Genomic DNA, 13,673 nt, shown 5'->3' with positions numbered 1-13,673 from the left:
AGGACACCACAGCCACTAATATTAACAAAACATCAAAGTTTTCTTTCACTAAAAGAATTTCTATTCTCAAGCCAGTTACAGAACATATTTACTGCTCTGTGTGCTTTCAGTTCCACGCACTTGCCCGTCACCATAAGGACACTCTTATTCTCCACTTTATCAGGATGGCTTCACAGTCAGAAGGCCTTGAGAAGAATAATGTCTGTTCAGCCTTGCATAAATGAATTCGGCCAACATTTTTCTGCAAAGACAAAAATGGTTTATAAAACTATGTTGATGCCTCAAGTCTTCAATTTTTTAACCTCATTTCACCTCATCATTAACCACTATGTTGTTAAGTCTAACGTCACTAGCCGTGTCTGGGCCTAAACTCCGCTGCAGGTCCATATATCAAACGATCACTATGGCATTACTGAGAGTTGAAAAACTGTCTTTCATCTTTAATAAAATGATCAGCGTTCTGCTCTACCAGGTGTAACAATTGAGTTTAACATCCAGGCATCCATGAAAATGGAATTTATGACATTTAACGGAGTTAGAAGTTAGCAGGAAGTTAGCTCGCTAGCTTCTATCTAAATACAATATAGCATGTCCTGACTGCGGGGTTTTGGAAACAAATTAAAACGTACAGCTCTGTTATCACTTCCAACATAAATGAAGACAGAAAACTAAACAGCAGTGACGTTTGTAGGGTTACTGAAGTTTGGCTAGCTGGTATATAATGATGTGCTACGTGACCGCTAGTGACACAGCTATGTTAGCATAATATAAACAAGCTAACTTTTTTTCCACTCAATAAAAGTTAACGTGAGTGTAATCGCATGGCAGGATGCTGTAAAAGGACCAAACTTCAGCCAGGAGAACAACTGAGATAATCCATCCACAATACGAGGTTAGTCATTCATATACTGCTGCATGGGCTGGGCTGTAGTTACATCCTAAGGTTTTAAAAACTGAGCTTAAATAAATGATTAGTGGTAATAAAAGCCAAGGGAGGTCAACAGTGATCACTGACTGTTTTAGGAGCTTTTTGAGATTAAATAGAAGAAAATACATAACATTAAACATGTTAACAACACAAAAGCCATATTAAACGCAGACTACTTTAGGCCCGGAAGTAGGATTCGTCACGTCATCACTTAACGACCGGATTAGGAGTATGTGTTGTTCATGCAGAAAATAGCAGGCATGAGGTATGCTTTGCTGGATGCTATCATAATGTCCTCTGGTGAAATCAGGTGGACACTAACCACTTTCATCTGCACAGCATGTTATTTAGACACATACAGAGCTAATAAAATCATATATTCAGTATCTAAATTCTAATAATAACCAAAAGAAGCACATTTTCTCATTGTCACAGTCGGTGTTAAGTGCAGGTGGTAGAGAGGCGTAGGGTGAGTTGGAGAAGGTAGCGAATGTGTTGGTGGTGTCTCCGTTTGTGTGCCTGGTGGCACTGGCAACACAGTCATAGCCACATGATTTTGAATGGAAAAAAGAAAAGAAATTTTAAAAGATTGAGATGAAGTACTCAAAGAGTTGGGGGATTTAGTTAAAAGGAAGAAATGATTCTTCAATTCTGTGCAGAATTTGATTGCAACATTTGATGCAATCTAATAGTTATTTTATGACTTATCATGCTTATATTGAAAACAAATCAGATTTCTTTTAGTTTTATTTTCTGGAAAAGTGAAACAGACGTCAAATCTGTTGCAACCTGACACGACCCTCTGAGTTTTAGGCGTCCTGTAGTCCTCCACAGTCATGTGACATGAACATCACCTATGTGCTCTGAGGCTTTGTGAATACGACGATGAGCTATCTTTGTGTGCTCAGTAGTTAGTTATTAATTGAATAATGAGTGAAAGTTTGAAAAGAAGAGCTTGAAAATGTTTGAGATTTAACATGTAATTTATCTGTAAAAAGGGAACTGCTTGTGGATTAATTGCAGTTCATGTTCTCAATATACCAGAGCCGAACTGAATTGACATGACATGACATGACATGGTAGATATATATTCTAAATCATTATTTGAAACCACACAGCCTTTCTTTCCAAATTGTGTGAACTATTGGAAGACACAAATGCCACAGCAACAAGACTGTGTGCGCAGCTGAATGTTTTTTATTTACAATGTATTTATTTGAGTTGCTGTGTGCTTTACACTTTTTTTTCACCCTTCCAATGAACAAAGTGGTGTTTTTTTTCCACACACACAAAAAATAAATTAAATGCAAAGAGATTGATATGGAAAATTATATTATAAAAGGTTCCACAATATACAGTATATAAGTAATGTCTTTATATATACACAGCACAGTGTTATTAGTGTTGTTTTGTGTATGTATTTGTGGATTTCATGAACATAAGGTGGAGCATCTTGGTGCAGATTTGGATGACTTGCTGTAAGATTGTGAAATATGGCATAAACCTTGGTGGGCTTAAGGGGTTTAAAAATGACCTTGTAGCTGTCATTTATTTTATTTTTTGTGTAGTTTCTCTTTGTCATCATTTCCACGTGTCATTACATGTGCTCCTTTACTGTTTCCTTTCAGAGGTTTCAGTCTATTGGTGACATTTGGTGACGATGACTGAGATAAGACACCAGTAATCCCTTACAGATACACCCTATGATGAATATTTTATTGACGCTATAAGAGCTATAAATAAAATGACAGCTCTGGTACAACTGAAAATCTTTACAGCGCTGAAAGGTACATTACACTACCTCTTCTGAGATTTAAAAAAAAACATGCAGCTAGTTAAGAGAGTGTCCACTTCAACCTCCGACTGGGAGCAGATATTATCTTTCTTCATGTGAGCTCAATAATTACTACTTATAAGGAAGCACTAAAGAATATCCACTGGTTTACAAACCTGACAGAAAGAAAATTTACATTTTAGTTATTATGTATACAGAGTTTTAGTAACAAAGCTTGATACTGATACAGTTTGATACTTGGTATCTTTGACAGAACACAGGAAGGTAATGTAGGTTTAGTTATATTACCTACTTGGTCCTAATGCAAGTGTAATTTCAAAAAACAGCAACAGACATAAAACACTTTAATTAAAAACTAAATAAAGACAAATGCAAAATCAGAAAGCCATAATTCTTGAAGAATACGTGAAAATGAGAATAATTTCCCTGAATATTTGTAGATTCTGATATAAATGAATGTTGAAAAAAAACATCACTTTAAAGCTCTTTCCTTTACTTCTTCTCTCTGCCTCTGTCATCGCATGAGGCCATGTCCCAACTGTATACCCAAACACAAACACACTCACACACGTCCCTGTGTGTCAAAAGATGTGATGGATTACAACAATCAAACAATATTTCATGAGTCCCAGCTGGCTGCGAGAAGCCAGAGCCATTTAAATTTGTAGGAGAGAACTGCGCTCGTTGTCTATTTTTGTCCCCTCTGTCTTCCACTCTCCTCTGCAATGAGTCACGCTCTGTTCTCAAACCTACTGTGACACACTCTTATCTGAAGGAGCACAAACACGCGGGAAGGTCTGTCGATTAATATCTTGGAAGGCATTAGTTTATGCTGTTCTTTAGAATAATAACACATAATCCTCAAGAAGTCTGCCCTTCTCTCTTCTGTCATCCCAGGCAGTCAGCTCTTCACATTCTCCGAATCCAGGAACAACTTTCATACAGCTGAACCTTGCACGATGTCTGTATCTTTCATCTCCTTTTATGGGTTCAGTGAAGTCCGCAATCGCCAGATAGATCCCCTTTAGATTAATGGTAAATTAGGGTAATTCTAGCTTAAGCTCACCCCTGCCCAGTTGTTTTCTTTTTTCGTTTTTCTTTTTTAGATGTCTGTCATAACAGGTCTGGAGCAAAACAGCATAATACCAATAGTAATAGTAACCATATGAGAATACTTATGTATAAGTATCAAAAATAGCAAATCTTGCAGTGGTTTATTTTATTGTTATTCTTTAATGGAAATGTTAACAATGAAGTTTTGTGTTTCCTCTGGAATGCATGGGTCATCATTGTTTTTCTACATATGCAAACATGGAAAGCATAAAGGACATAATCAGCTCGTATAATAGAACAAATTAAAAATGACCTCTGTATTTTCCTCAGTCGCTATTTGGCAACAGTGTTACTGCTGTGCTTACTGCTGTGTACTGCTTATTGCTAACTGACAGTTGACCATTAAGAGCTGAACACCTGAACAAGAACCTTTGTCCTCATGCAAACAGTTGCATGGCAGATTTCAGCCTTTCCAAAACAGGCCCATTGAATCCAGCCAGATATCATTTAATAGAGCCAAGAATACAAGGCAATTAACTGTAAATGAAAGGTAATTGATTTGCGGTGCCAAATGTACTGTAAAACAAGCCTGCTTTGTGTTGACAGCCTAATGAGGACAACATTGCATCGTTACTGGATATGTATGCGCGTTAGCTCGATAGGGGGAATCTGTTTAATTTAGTGTGTTTAGTGCCCAGTTGGTGGAAGGTTTAAAAGAGAGACTGCTCAGGTCACAAACTAATTTTGAAGCCAGATAGGGAACAGATGTATGGTGTAAACTTTTTGCTATGCTATGAGAAGAAGAAGTAATAATTTTCTATTGATTAGATAAAATAAGAAAATAACTGATTTCTGATTTTTCTAATACCCGCAGCTGATATCCGCAATGCATAGACGTGACCAGCAGCATCTGAGCATGTGACGCAGCTCATTCCTGATCTTTAAACTTGTGAAAACAGCATGCAAAGGCTAGCAGCTTTAACTATTTAGAGAAGTATTTCATGACTCTTCTTTCATCCGTCCATGAGCTGTATCAGTTTAATATGTGGTTTAAGTTTATCCCTAAATGACTTCTATTATTGTGGTATATGCTGAAGAAGGCACCGGTTATAACAGGGCAATTTCCCATCTGATTCTGGCTATAAGGTGCAATCAGACAAACCTCTGACTCTGCTCATTAAAATCAAAAACCTTGCCTTATTTTGACTTTCAAGGTCTTTGTGAATTTCTGATTTCCAGTGCTGCTGTTATTTTTAGATTGCTCCATGGAAGCCCTGTTCTGACCACTCACACGTGCAGTTTTATGAAAATCTATGATTGCACCACTTATTTTGCTCCAGCTAATACTGCAAAGGCTGCTGTTCCCAGCAAGGGCATCTGACATGCACGAGACTCCAGACAATGCACCGCAGTGTTTTATTGTGTTATATTTGATACCGTGTCGATCCTGACAGCTGACCCATGGGGTTTATGCTTTGACATGTGATGTAAACTTGTGTTGCCATGCATTAATTTTGTCTGTATTTTATACATAAGATCACCTTCAAATGTGATGTGGCTTATAAGATAGTGATTTGGTCCTTGTTACAGGCAGTCCAGTCCTGAAACAGCCCTTAAGGTGTAAATTGTTCATTTCACAGGTCTTGTTGAGACATTTACTCCGAGATTTTGGTTCTCAAACTTTCAAACCACAACCTAGTGACTCCATATCGTCTCTCTTTTTAGGCTAATATTTTTTTGTGGGCATAGCTTAAACGCGATATTCTTTTTCATCCATTGTTCCTGTTGTTTTTCTTTCTTTCTTTTTGTACATATCCGTCTAGACAAGAGTGCACTATCGCTGCCCTTGCTTTCCTCAGCCTCCGCTCTCAGAGACCATGCAGCTTTCTTCCAGTCAGAAACTATGCGGCCGGCAAATGACCCAAAAGAGCGTGACCCCTCCCACGTGCGGATGCTGAATGATGTACTCCGTGACCTGGAGAAGAGCTTCATCATCCCACAGACACCGCCTGGAGTGTACAGGTAGGAGAAGAGTTATTGCTTCAGAGTTGCAACATTGGTGTAAGGAGGTATAAGCATTCCATTTACCGTTAGCCAATGCACCCCCAGGATACCGATGCTTTCAGTTTCAAGACCTGCAAGATTATGTTACATAATTAAATCTCCACAATCTTGAATATATTTTAATTAATTGTTTGACATTAGAAGTTTCATCCTATATCAATGTGGCTGTTTTCTCTGTGTTTTTATGGGTCACCAGTTCATTTCTTTGCCTTTTTACATTGTTAAAGTTTATTATTTATTCCACATGGCATTAAAAGGTCTTAAATCTAAGCTAAGCAAACTTGGAGATGACTGGAACAACATTCTTCTCAGAAACCTTTTCCACCTTTGGCTCACTCACAGTTGCCTCCTCCACATCACCGATGGCACAGTTGGTCCTCCTACCTCCTTGTTAGCGTGGTTTAGTTTGCATGTTCTCACATACCTACTCAGCTCCCCAGATACAGCCAAGCCATTGCATTTGCTGTGCGCTCCAGCATCACATACCACTTATCAATGATACTAGATGGCATTTTCTCATTAAAAAAGAAAGTTGTGTGTGATAAAGTTTCCCTATTGATGAAGTCTTTGCAAACTGGAATTTTTGAATAGTTAGAAATATGCGTATTTGTTGACCGGCAGTGTTCTTTCCTGCCTTTGTTCACAAAAAATGCCGTTGAGGTCTTTGCGTAGCATTTTTGCCAGCTGTTATCAGTCGACTCCACTAGTAGGAATATGTGGTTTGCACATTTGTTGGTTTACAAGATGATTTAAAAAAAACTGGTTAAACACTGCTGTAAGGCATTATTAGTGGTCAAAAATTCCACAGGGATGAAAAACTACTTGAGCAAAGCTCATGTGAGCAATACTCGAAACAAGTTTATTGTGTTCTATCCTGAAATGAAAGTGTGTTTCTTTTACACATCCTTTTCCAAAATGTGCCTCCCTGTTTGTCTGCATGTGCCTTCTGTCGCCCTCTTTTAGTTGTTGGAAGTTGGGTTTCTGCATTTTTGATTTTTCCTTTGTTTTTTGTGAAAACTTTATGGCATGAGCAGAAATGTTGATTCTGTATTAACAAGTTAACTTTTTTATTAAAGATGATGAAGTGAACAATCAAATGCTCTGCCCTCCATCACTGGTAGGTGCAGCCAAATTGTGAACTCAACTCAACATAAGTGGTCATTAAAACCATAAAGTCCATATGACAGAGTGCATAAAATTCACACGCAGAACAAAAAAAATACAGTGTACAAATATTGTATTGACATCACTTTGGTACATCCAACCAAGGATGTCTAATTAAATTCCTGCCATTTTGACTCCTCTCATTGTGTCTCTTTTTTCTGTCTGGACTTTTAAGTTTTGTCACTCCATTAGTTTATTTGTTTAAAAGTTTTTTTCCTCAACCACTAGCTAGCAACCACTATCATCGCAGCACAAGGCCTAATGAACACAGAAGTATGTTCACTCCTAAGAGGCGGCGTTAAATCTAATCCACTTCAGTCCAATCTTTCGTTGCCATATCAACTCCTTCTTACATAACGCATTTCGATGTCCCTATATAACAAAGAGGAAGGTAAACGAGCATCTGTGAATGTGTTCTGTATTTATTTTGTTTAGGAATCCCTCAGCCGATCTTATTTGTTCTCGTTTGATCGGTCTTGAATGATCTGAACTGGAATTCATATGTTTAATAACATACAGAGAATGAGGCAGTCACATTGCTTGGTATATATACCCTGGAGTTATTTAAATTCATGACTTCATTTGAAAAGGTCTTCTGGTGAGCTGTCATTAAACAGATAATTAGAGAGGCCTTTATTAAATGTCACCTGTTTAGCGTGCAGAACTCTTCATTGTGCGTGTGATCATGAGAAATATCCCAAAACTGTACACATTGATTGTAGTGGTGGCCCAGTGCAGCTGAATGAAAGTGGTTCAATCACTAGCTTATTCAGAAAATCCTGGCAGGCAAAGAACAAGCTTGTAGGTTACACCTGTTTGAACACAATGGCCTGTAGCCTGCATAGCAATGACTCATCTAAACAGTTCCCACTATGCCTGGGAAACATTTGGAACACGTGGCAACTCCGGAGGCCAAATCCAGGAATTCAAATTTGCTGATGAATAGAGCAGCGACAGTAAGGGATTACAGGAAAGATACTTTATCACGGATAGTCTAATCTCATTTCATTTTGGATAAGAGAGACCCTGTCAGCATTTGTAATACTGTAACACACACAGGTTCTTCAAATTAGCATCCTTTTGCTTCGATACCTTTGTAAGTGGGTAAGTCAGCTGTGCACTATGTTTATTCTCTGAACAGCTTCATGTTTCAGCTCCTGAAGCTTTTTACATAATCTTGTATTAACTACTTATTGACAGATTTTCAGTATTGGATTGTTTTTCAGCATTTTGGTCATAAAGTTCTGATTTCTGTCTCTCCCAACATTTGATGTTATTGTTGCTGCTTCTTTAACTCTGGTAAGCATTAAATGTGGTTCTTGTTCTGAAGCTGGTAAGACTAACTTGTCCTCTGCAGCAGAAAACCTCTTATAGGAGCTGGTGCAGTTATACAAACCACCAAATTACTTTTGGATTGGCTAACCTTAATGTCGTTTCCGTCTTAACGTGCATTATTCTTTTGTTTTTTGTGTTTTGTTTTTTAAATAGCAGAAAAACTGTTATTACATTAAAGAACTTTATATACTAACAAATCCTAACATAAGTAGTCTCAGCAGAGTTTCTCAATATTACAGAGGCAACCCAACAAACACCTTTGAGGAAGAACTTTGCAAAAGTGGGGGAAGAATTTCAACAGGACGGGGAAAAAAAAGTAAAAGAAAAGAAAAAGAAATGAAGTGAGGCCATGTACTTGGAATCTTAGGGTGAGAGAGGAGCCAGGAGACAACAGACAATAAAAAGTGAGCAGGTTGGTGGGGTCAGTAACTACAGGTCAGAAAACGTCAGCCCACAGAGCCAAAGGTGCATGCAGAAATGTGCAGGGCGAGGGCAAAGTAGAACAAGTACAGTCTAGTGGAGAGAAAACAAGTTCTCACTGATAGTCACATACAAAATATAAATATAAAGTAAAGAAGAGGATGCCAGTTTGCTGGATAACAGCACCACCTCTGCAAAGCAAAATTAGTCTTAAACATTTTTACTAGGCAAGAAATTCAATGAATTAACGTTTAACTACTCTCACGTTTTAACTAAAAACGATTCCCTGTGACTCCTGGGAGCCATTTAAGGTGCTGTTTTTGTGTGAAAACTTTACTTACTATCCCATATGTGTTACTTCACTGTTTGGATTCCTTTTTCTTCTAAACTATAGAAAACTGTAATGATGTATTTTTTTTCCATCCCTCTCATTCCAACCAGTTGGCTGAACTCAAACTTTTGTCCTCTTGAAGTTGTAACTCAGTCCAAAATTAGATGACACAAGGAGCACATAGGTGCAGGTACACTCGTTAACACCCTTCTACTGGTGGTGGGATTTCCAATGCTCATCAAGGATAACTACTCCGTAAACCGAGGGGTTTTTGTGGTTTGTTTTTAGCGCTTTAAGTGTCTCTTTTTACATCGGCTTCACAAGCAGCTTCTGTATGAGTTGTAGGTTTTATTTTGCAGTTTTAGGTATAATAATTCTAACATTCAGAAAAGTTTATCCTCACTAGCTTTTCGTCAATCCTCACAAGATTGGTTGTGCAGTGCAGGATAAAAATTTACTCATGTACCCTATGCTATTTGTTTATTTATTCATCATGATTCAATACTGCAGTCGATAGAAGCTGAGGAGCTGAAGCTAGCTACGGATTCAAAAGTCCATTCAAATGGCCAAGAGACCTCTTTTAACTTCAAACGAAGCTCATTTTCATTTAGACCTCCTCTGATAATATGAAAGGAAACTACAATGTTGTATTAGAAACACACAAATGCATCATATAAACTGGACCACACATTTAAACAACTTCTTAATAAGGCACATACCTTCTCCTGGAAAAGTTTGAATATAATAAATCGGAAAAGTATGTGAAGTCAACAAGTTCTTATAACTTCGCCAGTAGTGTTGGCACAAACCTGAATTTGAACTGCACAAGCCTCTTCATGCACAAGATAACGTTACGGATAAATCATTCACAGATGGATACAAGTACCTAACTTGGTATATACACTTTATATAAAATTGAAAATCAAAATGATTATCCTTTCCATGATTTATGTAAAAAAAAAACCAAGAAAATCATTTTTCCCCAGATAAAATAAATTAGACTTGTCTCCTTTAGTGATCTTAGTATCAAATCATGCATGTTAAACCATGGAGAAGTTGACTTTCGTTGGCTTGTTTCTTTGTTCGATTTATTTGAAAGCTTGGGAGTAGGGTGTTTTGGTTCCATCAGGGTGCTGGGTCTTTTCACTCAGCATCCTGAGCTAATTGTGTATTATCTTGGTATCATGATGATTTAGATCCTGTTTAAACACAGTTTAGTCATGTATTATATTCTGATATATTTGAGTTTTGTGGTTTGCCTTCATTATGATTTATTCCCTGAGGTTGTGTGTTTGTCTCACTCCCGTGTCGCCCATGTGAGTCTGTCATGTCTTCAGTGTTAAGTTCACCTCCCCTCTGTGTGTCTTAGGTCTGCATCTTTATGTTTCCTGTTTTATTGTGACAGTCTCGTGTTCCATGTTCAATGTGTTTAATTTTGCTTCCCCTCTGGCGTCATCTTCATTCGTATCAGCTATGTTCCCCATGTCTTTCCACTCCCCTCGTCTCCTCTCTGTGTATTTAGCGTGTCAGTTTTCTGTTATTCGTTGTCACGCGATGTCTCCAGGTTTCCTCATATCCACCCCAGGTTTTCATGTTTAAAGTTGTCACATATATTTTCTAGTTTTCCCAGTTTGGGTTTAGTTTAGTGTCGAATTGTTTTGCCTCACCCTTTGTTTTGTAGTCTTTATCAGCCACAATAAACGTCTCGCCCTTAATCTCGTTAAGATTCCTGTTTTGTCCACGTTTCGTTTGTCTGGATTTGGGTCCACTACTCTCCACTTCAAGTTCAATTCAATTCAATGTTATTTATACAGCAATAAATCACAACAACAGCCACTTTATATTGTAAGGTTGACCCTACAATACTGCATCCAAATATATTCAAGTAATACTAGGAGTCCCGGATGGGCCCCTTACACCTCTCACTGGAGATGAGGAGAAGGTGGTTTGCACGAAAGAGTCCGAAAGGGAGAGTGATGGAGAGCATAGATTTAAACCATGTGAAGCGGAGGCTGATTGGCTCACAGGTAGACGAGAAGATCATTGGACTAGGGTAACGATGTCAGTATTGCGATTGACAGTGTGGGAAACCAGTAGTCATGTAAAGAACAGAAAAGCAGCATAACAACCAAGAAAGCAGGAAGACCAGTGATTACAGATGTTCCTTATTGAAATTAGGCTAAGCTTCATTTAATAGTGATTAGACTAATGTTAGTCAAGAAGAGAAGTTAGTGAGGCAGGTTTGGTGTGTTGGCAAACTAGGATCCTGTATGGCGGTTTAAACTGATTCATGAACAAATTCATTTGTGACTTGTAGTATGTTCTGCACTGGAGCTATCCTGTGCTGCTCTTTCTAGATTAAACCAGCTGAGTTCACTAATATGTAACCTTCATGAGTGACATAAAATCAATCTCATTTAATCTGTTTTCAAAAATATTTCAAAATATCAAAAAATAATTAACATATCATGTACAGAGAAAATCGAAATTATTTTTAAAAAAAACCCAGAACATTGCATTTGTAATATTACATCTATGTCTTAAATTTGAACTTGATCAAATTTCACTTGCTAAGCAGGCCTTACCTTTGAAAAGAATCTGTTTTCTTCAACTTTCTTGAGGAAAAAAAACAGTTCCAGAGTTTGTTTGTGTGCAATTTGGCAAATAATCAGCTTATGTTTCTAATATTTCTTGATCTGTTTGAAGTGTTGAAATTTGCACATTTGAAATTTTAAATTAATCTACACTTCTCAAAAAAATAAAAAGCAACTCAGTTCTCTGTTATGCAGTTAAATGAAAAAGAAACTTTTCACGGGTCTATGCAGTCCACTAGTACACCCGTACTGCTGCCTTAGGATTTAAGAAGGTAAGTACCAGCTATGTGCTTCTGATCAAATGCATCAGCAAATGTGACCACCTCTATAAAAGTAGAAGTTTTGACAGTTTGTTGGTCTAGCCTGCTCAGGTATTAGCACAATGCCACAAACCTCCCATGAGTGGACCTCCCAGAAAATTCACCCCAAGGTCAGACCGTGCTCTGAGAAATTGCACAAACCAACAAGCTAAATCTCAAATACTACTCAGCTCAACTGTCAGGAGGCGATGATGTGGGCTTGTTTTGTGGCCACAGGCATCTTGCAGTCACTGTGTGCACCATGAACTCCTCTGTAAACCAAAGTATCTGTTCAACAACTAAAGCTTAGCTGAAAATGAGTGACACAAAAGAACAAAGAAGTCAAGCGCACCAGCACTATGTTTAAAAAGAAAAGAATCAAAGTGTAGCAATGGGACAGATTAGATAAGTCCAGACCTTAAATCCAAAATGCTGTGGCAGGAACTTACATGACAGAGCTGTGCATAAATGAATCCAAACAAACCTGAATGAACTTGAAGTAACATTGTAGAGCAAAGGAGATCAAAATTCATCTTCAACCATGTGAGAGAGACTGATAACAGACATGGACCTACAGATGTTTGGATAATGGGGTCTACTTCCATGGATGGCACACAGTCCTGTGAAAACTTTCTTTTTCACAACTACTCCGACTGACATCTACTGAGAAGGAAAAAGGGATGTCTGCAGTGTGCACCGGGGAGACTGTGGAATGACATTACTCTTTTAGTTATTGAGTGCCATGCCATCAACTGGAAGGAACAAAAGGCTGCAGCACATGAAAAATGAACTTACTTTGTATTTATTATGTATTAGATTTAATTACTTTTTAATTGCAGGTGCCGGAGCGCAATTCTGGGTCGCTAGCTCAAGCACCGGTTAAGAAGCTATCAAGGGACTGCAATGGTCACACTGATTAAATATTTTAGCCTTTTGTGAAATATAAAATCAGCTGTTCTGACAAGGTCAATATAACTAACCAACCAGACAGCAGTCGACACTGTCACTGTGGCCTTCCATCATAGTTGTGGTTGTAAGTAACCAGATCTGACTACAGATACAAATCAAACAAGCGCGATAAGGACGTGACCTTGACCTAGTTTTCACCTAAATTAAATCAGCCCGAGCTTTTATTGGTATCTTCCTTCAGAGAACATTTGAACATGATATCTTGAAAACTGTGGATCCTAGACTCCCAACAGACAGACAGACAAAGAAAAGGAACCGATTTCATATTCCTCCCTTCAGGGGGAGAATATACAGAAAGCTTTTGATTACACCCCCACTTTGGACCTTTGACTAGTGATCACATTGTAAAGCAGGACAACAAAAAGCTACAAATTTAGAAGACCATCCAAGAAGAATATACATACAAGTAACCCTCACACTAATAATTTTACACAGTCTCTAAATCACATGCAGTTCCTCATTTGGGCAGGCATGATTTAAATCCCCATTAGCCATGTATCTTGGATTGAGTGGATCCACTTCTTTTTCAAGTTCTTATACATATGGAGCAGAACAGCAATAATGCAACATAAAACTTGCTTCACCGTATTTCACACATATTTATTCCTTCTGACAAAAAAAGTGAAAAGGGGAATAATTTACAATCCACAGTGTTTGATTTTCCTTTTTCACCCCCTTTTTTTCCCAGGCGGCAGCTTTTCAGGGCAGAGCAGCAGTAATT

General features: G+C 38.0%; 1 protein-coding gene across 1 annotated transcript in view; it reads left to right on the top strand.

Annotated features, from left to right (window-relative positions):
• The window catches only part of naaladl2 (N-acetylated alpha-linked acidic dipeptidase like 2), a 526,866-nt gene that overhangs the window by 500,997 nt on the left and 12,196 nt on the right, over positions 1 to 13,673 (top strand). The window contains exon 18 of the mRNA XM_085263600.1: positions 5,600 to 5,798. Within this exon, the coding sequence (XP_085119726.1) occupies positions 5,600 to 5,798 (199 nt within the window). The remainder of the gene's footprint in view (positions 1 to 5,599; positions 5,799 to 13,673) is intronic.

The sequence above is a fragment of the Mchenga conophoros genome, linkage group LG23, assembly GCF_057382185.1.
Source record: "Mchenga conophoros isolate Kocher_MC1m ecotype Shallow Benthic linkage group LG23, M_conophoros_male_GT1.1, whole genome shotgun sequence".
NCBI lineage: Eukaryota > Metazoa > Chordata > Actinopteri > Cichliformes > Cichlidae > Mchenga > Mchenga conophoros.
Note: the sequence above shows the minus strand (reverse complement) of the source record. Positions and strands in the feature narration are given on the sequence as shown.